A 9,458-nucleotide genomic window follows, 5' to 3' on the forward strand; every position below is an offset into this window, starting at 1 on the left:
TATTTGTGATTGGAAATTCTTTTAAATTATTCAAAGAACTACACTGAGTTACCAGAGGCAGCAGAGACAAGGGGGAGCAGCAAAGACCTGCTAAAATAATCCAATGGGATTATCATGTGTTCCAAGGAGAACACATGGGCTCCCCACAGGGAGTCTTAGCAATTCAGAAACAGGAAAACAAAACCCAAACATTGGGAGGTTTATTTGTAGCTTGCTAGAACTCCTCCAACCGAGAGCTTCAGTATAACTGACTGGGCCTGTGATGAATGTGTCTTGTAATGAAGAAGACAGTGATGATGGCTTAAATATTCTAGTACTCCCTGGGTTTAATCTTGCAAGCATTTACAACGCAGGGTGAGAACATTTATATTTAATTACAGAGACTGATAAGTAGACATCCCATCCCACCGTAATCACTCCACAGTGCTGATGGTGTTTTCTGACGGCCACTTTCTTTCATTTTCAGCTGGAGCAGCCTCCCCTTGGCAGCGGGTTATACACTCTCTTCCACCTCCTTGATTTCAGAGGACACGACCTTGCCGTCCACCACTTCCTCCACGACAGTCTTAATCTTCCTGGTTTTCTTGATATCTGTGTGTGTGTTAAATGTCAGAGGTTGGTAAAGGACCATGCTGCCCTGTTATCCCTCTCAACTTTCAGTTACTGCTGTTTTCATTTACATCTTTTTCCTAGGGGGAAAAAAGCCCTCAACCTATTCTTTTTCTTATACAATCTTAAGTTGGTTTTTATGAAAAAAGCACAAAGTATCACTCTCCTCAAATTTATAAATCCCTCATCTTCTCACCTCAGATAGAAAAAGACAATCCTTGAATGAAATCCACATTTTAGATGTACATTTCCTTTCCAGGATGGCCATCTTAGCAATAGCACAGGCTAAGAAAATTGCCTGTCACAGGGAGTCCCCCCAAGATCCCCACTTAGATGGATTTCATTAGGTACAAGCTTTTTAGGATCCTGATGTCTTGGGGCTGCTGAGATAGCTCAGCTGGTAAAGTGCTTGCTAGAAAAGTGTGGGGATCTGAGATCTGGTACTGAAACCCATGTTTTTTAAAAAGAAGCAAGCTGGATGTGGTGGCATGCATGAAGTTGTCCTCTGACATCCATACGTGCAGTGTGGCGTGGGCATACACGCATACACACACATGTGCACACACACACACATGCACGCGCATGAACCCACTAAATAAACAATCAATAAATAAAGAAGCAAGTAAATAAATAGAAACGTGGTTCTTTCTAGGACCCTCCACCTTGGACTTTTCCCTAGGGGCAGACAGTTGTCAGAGCGCTGCTGAGATTTCTGCATATAAAATAAGAGTACCAGTGTAGAGCACTCACCTCTAGTTTCCAGAGTGCTCAGGTGATACTCTGTAGTTCTGTGTTGTCAGAAACAGAAAGTAAACATTATTCCCACATCAAAGCTTCCCTCCTTGTCCTTTTTTCCCCCGAAGTCTGGGTTGATGGGCGGTTAAATGTTATTTTCCTATTTCTGTTCCCTGGGCTATGCTTATTCCCCACTGGAGTGTTCTAGTTTTTAACTTAGAAAGCACCTAGTGTCAAACCGATCTGCTCATCATCTCCTGGAAATATCTATGGTGAAGAATAAAATTAGGATGGGAGTTCAAATTTGTGTTCCCCTCATGTCCTTGGATTTACGTTTGCAGGCTCATTTATAGATTGCCTCTCATGGGCCTCTGTGGTCTTTGGTTTTAACTCATGAGCAGTCAGTGAGGATTTTCAAAAGGATTTTATGCATCCAATTATACATTCAACATAAGAACTAATCACTCAGAGAGCCATTTTCTGACCCAGGCCTGCCCCAAGACCTTGTTTAAAGGCTATTGATAGTTGGAGTGTTTTATACTATTTGGTATATTTTCATCTCGCTGTTGTGTGTGTGTTCAATTGCTTTTGTGCTTTGGGGATTGCCTTGACAAGGACTGTGAAAGAGAGTTGCAAACAGACAGGGACACACATCCTGCGATGCTTACCCTACATCTTCTCCTTCCAGGAGGCGGCGGTATGTGGCGATCTCCTGCTCAAGCCGGGTCTTTATGTCCAGGAGGATATTGTGCTCTTGGTTCTGGCGTTCCGTGTCACTCCGGATCTGCATCAGTTGGGCCTCCAGGGAGCTCAGCATTCCCTGGATGGCTGCCAGCTGGTTGGCGTAACGAGCCTTGGTTTCCTCCAGGGTGCGCTCTAGAGACTCTTTCTGAGAGTGACAGACAAGGAGGGTGTTTCTTATTTGCCGACTTGAAGTAAGCAGTGCAATTGTCGTCTTTTGGGAAGAATTTTTTTGCAGCCTTTGAGCCCTACCCAGTTTTCTAGCTCTTTCATTCTCTCATCTAGACAGACCCATTCAGCCTGTTATGTCTGCCATCTTTAGGGTTTTTGTTGTTTTGTTTGAGCTTTGGGCCTACGGTTCCGTCAGTGTGACATATTGCCACATGATCAGCATTTACTCCCTTGGGAGGAGGTCATGCCTGTTGGTCAGGTTTGGGTATCTGACTCCTGGTGTTGGTGGAGGACTAGATCCCTCAAAGCTTGGGGGCCAGGCCTGATCACGTCATTCTTTGGCTGATGAAGTGCGGACAAAACTGAGAAGGGATTTCTGTGTTTGTTTATTTGTTTGTTTTCTTGGGAATCAGCTCTAAGAGTTGCCCACAGTTCAGCTATTTGTCTCATCTTTCCTCTACACGGACATCACTCCAGGCTGGTATGTCCCTTTATCCCTGACCCCAGAAGCAGAATGCCATAGAGTCATCTTGGTAGTTTTGTTGGCATAGCTTGCTGTAGGCTGATGTTTGCTTAGCCTGCAATGTCTCTACTCTTTTCCCAACTTAAAGCTCAACTTTGATTTAAGATCTAGGATAAATGTGATCCCCCCCCCCCTGTGGAATGTTCAAGATCTACTCTTCCCTCTGCATCTGTACAATTCCTTGCCCTTGCCTCTTGGCTTCTTCCTGTGTTGTAGTTATTATGAGCTGTCAGGCCTGTTTCCTTGTTGGCTTTTCGAGGGGAGAGGTTACTTTTTTTTTTTCGAGGGGAGAGGTTACTTTTTTTTTTTTTTTTTTTTAAACAGCATCTGTGCTTCCAGAGTTCAGAACACAGGACCCCATCACCACAGACTAGACCCAGCAGGGGAGGCCAGAGGGGCTCACCATGCTCAGGAGAGACTGGAGTTCTATCTCCAGGTTCTGGTAGGTGCGTCTCAGCTCCGTGACTTGGATCTCGGTTCCTTTCAGCTCCTCGGTATTCACAGTGACTTGCTGCTGCAGAGCTTCACTCTGAAATTCCACGAAAGAAGAAGAATGAGCAAAGAAAGAGGATGGAAGGAAGGAAGGAAGGCAAGAAAAGGAGAGGGGAGAGGAAAGGACAGAAGGGCAGAAACAGAGAAAGAAAGCATGGGGTCTCTCCAGTAGAATGATGCTGCACATCTGCTCACGCTCTAGAATTACCTGTCTCTCAAACTGTTCTTTGGCCTCTTGAAGATTCTTCTGGGCCAAGACTTCATATTTCTGCCTCATCTCATTCATGATCTCTCCCAGATTCAGGCCTGGGGCAGCATCCACCTCCACATTGACATTGTTGCCCAGCTGTCGGCGAAGGACATCGACTTCCTAGGAGAGTGATATTCTGATTGAGTTTAGTCTGAAACACATTCTCAGATCAGTCTGGGAGGAATAGACATAATAAATCTTGTGACTTCTTTTATGGGGCAGAGATAAAGATGAAAGGAATCAGGAAGTAGGCTTCCTGGGGTCTGCGTACTGCTTTCAGTTTTTTAACTGAGAGCAACCTTATGCAACAAAGTTAGGGTGCTGTCATGTTTGACATTTGTCTTCATCACCATCAGCACCACAGCTGCCATCACATCTTCCTGTTTCTCCTCCTCTCATTTTTATTCTTTTACTGCTGGAGCTGCCTCACCATTCTCTAAACATTCCTGCATATTTCTCACCTCCTGATGCTCCTTTTTGAGCAGGGCCAGGTCTTTGCTCAGTTCTTCAATCTGAACTTCCAAGTCTGTCTTTTGAAGGGTCAGATCATCAAAAACCTTGCTCAAGCCCTGGAGATCAGTTTCCACAGTTATGCGCATCCCCCTTTCAGTCTCAAACCTGGGAATGAATTAAGATGCAAATGTAACAGCCCTTCTAAAGCCGTTATAGAGGAGACGATTTAATACAGTGAGATAGATCAACTCCTGCACTTTAGAACAATCCCCTTCACACATTTGTGAAAAATGAATAAGAAGTTGGGAACCAGGTCATTCACTCTGTAACATAATCTGCCACTGGGGCTGGAGAGATTACTCAGTAGTGGGACTGGAGAGATTACTCAGTAGTTAAGGGCATTTGCAGAGGTCCCTGGTTCAATTCCCAGCACCCATATGGTGGTTCATAACCATCTGTTAACTCCAGTTCCAGGGCAAATGATGTCTTCTCCTGGTCTTGTGGAGACCAGGCACACACATGGTGCACAGACATACATGCAAGCATTCACATGCTCTCATTCACACAAGAGTATCTACGTTTATATCTATATATCTCTGTTCACTTGCAGTCTGATGTATAAACTCAGGGGCTAGGGATATAGCTGGGTTTGCATATAAGGCCCTGGGCTTGATCCCCAGCACTGTCAAACCAACAAGAAACAAAATGGAAAGCTCAAACCAAGTCCCCTTCCCCCCAAAAAAGCCAAAAACTCCAAACCAAAACCAAAATTAATCAAACAAATAACCTCCTCCAAACACTCCAGAAAACTAACATCATAGACATAAATTTTACAGGGTGAACTTTTTTTTTTTTTTCCGAGACAGGGTTTCTCTGGGATGAATTTATTTTTATCATTTTGTTAAACAGATGCGTACAATGTGAGTCATTGTAGTCATTTCTTTCCCTCTACAACCTTCTAGCAAAGACACAAATCAAATCCATCAAAGCAAGCCGAGTGATAACACAGCAGGACAGTTGCTGACCAAGTGGGGCTGGGCTTCACGAATCTAACTGTTTCACCTTCAGACCTACATTTTGATCTCCCTTTTCATCTCTGGTAACATCAAAACCCTGTCCTTCTAAACTGTGATGCTGTTGGTGTGGACACACCCTACAGGCTGGGGCCAGGATACCCTACTGCTCTGCAGTTGGGAGGGAATATGCTCATGTGAGTGTGTCCAAGAAGGTGAACAGAATTCCAAGGGTATTAGTCATATGTTGGATTTAGGTCTTTGGTTGGCTGGATGAGATGGTAAAACACTAGCCCCTCTGGGAGGTACAGGAGTCATCAATGGAATCTGTCTGTGATGTGGGAGCCAAGTGTCTGCATGGGATGATTCTGTGGAGGCTCACCCACTAGAGATATGTGGCTCTCACATTACAGAAGTATGCATGTGCAGAAATGAAATTCTGGGTTGCTTTGCTATTACTTGGAATGGTAGAATTAGGTTCAGTGGGCGAAGAAGCAGAAACCGGGTTACTAAGAGAGAGGATTTTAGTAACCAGAGCTGACCAAACAGAAAAATAGCAATTGCTGGGAGGTGTTCAGAAACAATAGTGGGTAAACAAATTTTAGCATCCTGGGAGTGATGTCTGTCCCCAAGTGCTGGGCAGGATTGCATAGCTTTTAACAGCCTTTAAGCTCCAAGATTCTGATATGATGTAATGGAAGTTTCCTAGCTCACAATAATATGCACATCCAAGTGTGATGAAAGGCTACTAAATGGAATTAATTTTCAGGACCAGTGAGATGGTTCAGCAGGCAAAGGCACTTACTGTCCATCTGACATCTGGAATTTTATCCAGATGTGATGGAGAGACCTGCAAATGTTCTCTGACTGCCACACTTGTGCTGTGGCTTCCCCATCTCTCTGTCCCTCCCCTCCCCCTTTTCCTCTCTCTCCCCTTCCCTTTCTCACATACACATGTATAGGCTGAATAAATGAGAATAAAACTACTGTTTTTCAGAAAAATTTACCATGATGCTGGGTGTGGTGGCAAACACCTGTAATTCTGAATAAGGAAGATGCTGACTTTGGGGCCATCTTGGAGTACATAGCAAGAGCCTATCTCAAATATCAACCAACAAGACAATCAACACACACGCACGTGTGCGCGCGCGCGCGCGCACACACACACACACACACACACACACACACACCTCTATATATTCACTGTGATTTAGAGAACCTACTTCAATCTGAAGTCCTCTGCAGCCAGTTTTGCATTGTCAATTTGCAGGACACATCGGGCATTTTGTATTTGAGCGTCCCTAATCTGGAAAACATAAGAGAAAGAATGACATTTTCATTAGGGCAGGAGTTTAAAATTATTTTATTTGTCCTCAGAGACAACTGTAATTACATCAAAAGTGATGTCCACTTCAAGAATGTGAGAGCAAGTAAGCGGAATAGTGACATGGTATTGCTGCAATAGAGTTAAAACAGGACTCTTGGTCTGACCCATTTTCTTGTGAACATCACTGAACCTTATGAAGTGCCTTGTCTGTGATGATGTTCATGCCTGGACCATCGCTGCTAGCCCTTCTTACCCGGTGAGCTTTAATGTCTTCACCTCTCAGCGCAGACACCACGGCCTCAAGGGGGCTTCAATGATATCCCCCAGTTCTAGCAGTGGATGTACCCCAGCTTCTGCGGCTCTGTACAGCCTTCCTACGTTTACCTCTTTGAGTGACAGCTGCCTTGTTCCATGCCTGTCTCTATCTACAGCATTTTATTTACCCACACATTCCTCTATGTGTGATACTCAGTACCCAGCTAAGTGCCTATGAAATAGTGAGTGAATGAAAATTAGGCACTAGGATGGAAGGATGGACACACCCTGGGTACCTCTCTCTCTCTCTCTCTCTCTCTGTTCAAATGTACAGGCAATCTTGTATGCCACTCCTTGGGTGCTGTCCACATTTTTTTGTGGGGAGGGTCAGGGTCTCTCATTGTCTTGGAACTCATCAAGTAGGTCAGAGTGGCTGACTAGCAAGCCCCAGGGATCTACTTGTCCAACTTTGGGATCACAAGAACACATTATCCATCATTCTCCCACTTTTTCTAAACCTGAGTTCTGGGGATAGAACTCAGGCTCTTGTGCTTGCAAGACAAGCACTGTATTCTTTAAGACGAAAGTAGACTGGAAGTCTACTTCTAGAAGACATTAGAATGACACATCTCTTTTGGTAGCTGTTCCTGGAAAGAGGTCCCTTGAGAGGCTTCCAGCTAGTAGGTACTAATGGCTGCCCCAAGGTATTGTGGGTAATCCCTGAGTCAATTCAGAAGCATCAACCTTGAGAGCAGGTGCTAGAGAACAATTTCAGAGAAAGCCTGAAGGAAAGCCCTGTAGAAGGTGATGTAATCACCTTAGCTTCCTAATCTGAATCAGGCTGCGCTGGTACCTATAATACAGCTCCAGAGGAGAGGCCCACGGGGAAGTCAATGGCCTTTGCTCTAAAAGGGGTAATCATTTTAAATAGAAGTAAACCAGAAAGGGACACTTCCCTTGACTAGATAAGAACGCTGCAGCAAAGCAAATGGTGTGTGCTGTGCTTGACATTGCCAGCCAGGAGCAAAGTCTCCCACTTTTACTCCACTGGGTTTATAAAAAAAAAAATTAGAAAGAGAGAGAGAACCCCACCTATCTTGGATGACACAGGAACAGATTGTGATATGATTGTAATAAATTTGAATTGGGGGCAATAGAACATTTTATTATTGCAGAAGTGCTTTATAAAATGCTTGATGATGGTCAGCAGATAATTAAACAGGACATTTAAAAGAATCCACTTATCAGAACTGTGCATGGCGGCTAATCCCAGTGCCGAGGAGATAGAGGCAGGAAAGTGGTGAGTCCAGACTAGCTTGGGATATACAGGGAGATCTTGTATCCAAAAGCTGTTCCTTCCATCCACCCAACCACCCATCATCCACCCATCATTCGGTCTCCACTTTGGACCCTTTTATTATTTATACCCACAGCAGGATGACATTTGAATTGTAATGTTTATATAGATGAAAAAAGAAAAAAAATCTCTTTAAATTGATCTGAGTCTTCAAAGTTGGTGGACTAGTGAGAAACTCACACAGAAACCCTTGGAGTACTTTTAAAAATAAGATTAATCTCCATGAAGTCCTGCCATTGTAAGCCACGACAACGACATAGACTGTAATTTTGGATGATAAGATTATCACATTTTATATGTAATTAGGTGGGTTAAATTCATCCTGTTTACACTAATGCCACACAATAAAATACATTTTTATTTTTTTCAGTTATAAAATTCAACCTAATTTGCTCCATGTGTTTGAATTCACCTAGCCTATGCCCACCCCTGCCTTAATCTGGTATAGGACTAAACAGTAACAGAGAAAACGCGGGTCTCATGACTTACCTGATTTTGCAGCTCTTTGATTTGTGCGTAGTAGGGACTGTAGTCCCGGATGGTGCTAGGCGCGTTGGTTTCATACCACTGCCTGATTTGGGCTTCAAGTCTGGAGTTGGACTGCTCCAGGGACCGCACTTTTTCTAGGTAGCTTGCCAACCGGTCGTTGAGATTCTGCATTGCTAGTTTCTCATTGCCAGCAAACAGGTCCCCTCCGCTGGAGAGATCACTGGCATAGCTCACTACAGATTTGGAGACAGAGATGCGGGTGCCGTGGCCTCCAGCCCCACCATAGACGCTGGGTGCAGCCACCAGGCGCTGCGCACCCCCTTTCCTATACACGGAGCTACTCATGCTGAGTGCTGGGCCTTGTGAGGAGGAACTCAGACTTCTGTGAAAACTTCGACGACTGAACTCCATCTGGGATCCTGGGAGGCAACACCGGTAGCCTGGAGTTGGAGCACAGCCTGTCTGTCTCCTGGTGCTGGAGAGCTGACCTTTTATAGAGTTCAGGAGAGACACTCCTCCTCTGCTGCCATGTCACCTCAGGAATGGCACAGTCCACTTTTCTACCTCCCCCTCTTTTGTAAAGCAATATGTTTCATCCCATTCCAGAAATGACCACCAGAGGTGCTCCTTAAAGGCTTTTCTGGGGGCGTGGGCACGGGGTGGGGGTGTTGGTGATTTCTTTTTAATAAAGGCAGGTATCAAAAAGAATGAGGAAGGGGTGTTCTTTCAAGTCTTGCACCTGCCCTGGGTGGCTTTTTTTTCTCTTTCATCCTCCATATACAAATAAAGAATATTTACAATCTATATGAATAATTCAGGTCTTGAACAAGACAGCTGTGGGAACACAATGATAAGTCACACTGGTAAGAACAGACAATGGCTTGTTTCAATGATGAATTGCTTTTCAGAACCTCCGTTTTATGCTCTGTTTTTTTTTAAATTTGCTTTTAAGTTTATCCTTGTTTAGAACTTATATTTTCAGTTTATTGAAATATCTTGTATGAGGCTGGGTGCCCTGGTGCACACTTGTAATTCCAGCACTT

The 9,458-nt window shown here is 44.3% G+C and overlaps 1 protein-coding gene across 1 annotated transcript; it reads right to left on the reverse strand.

Moving 5' to 3' along the window:
* Nucleotides 1-341: 341 nt before the first annotated feature.
* Nucleotides 342-8,876, reverse strand: Krt20 (keratin 20). The gene is made up of 8 exons (XM_051183358.1): nucleotides 8,416-8,876; nucleotides 6,211-6,293; nucleotides 3,983-4,139; nucleotides 3,480-3,641; nucleotides 3,183-3,308; nucleotides 2,013-2,233; nucleotides 1,360-1,397; nucleotides 342-591 (listed from the first exon to the last, which is right to left on the reverse strand). The coding sequence occupies exons 1-8, from the start codon at nucleotides 8,824-8,826 to the stop codon at nucleotides 494-496; spliced, it is 1,296 nt and encodes a 431-aa protein (XP_051039315.1). The 5' UTR covers nucleotides 8,827-8,876; the 3' UTR covers nucleotides 342-493.
* Between the last annotated feature and the right edge of the window lie 582 nt (nucleotides 8,877-9,458).

Source organism: Phodopus roborovskii, unplaced genomic scaffold, assembly GCF_943737965.1.
Source record: "Phodopus roborovskii unplaced genomic scaffold, PHOROB, whole genome shotgun sequence".
Classification (NCBI taxonomy): Eukaryota; Metazoa; Chordata; class Mammalia; order Rodentia; family Cricetidae; genus Phodopus; species Phodopus roborovskii.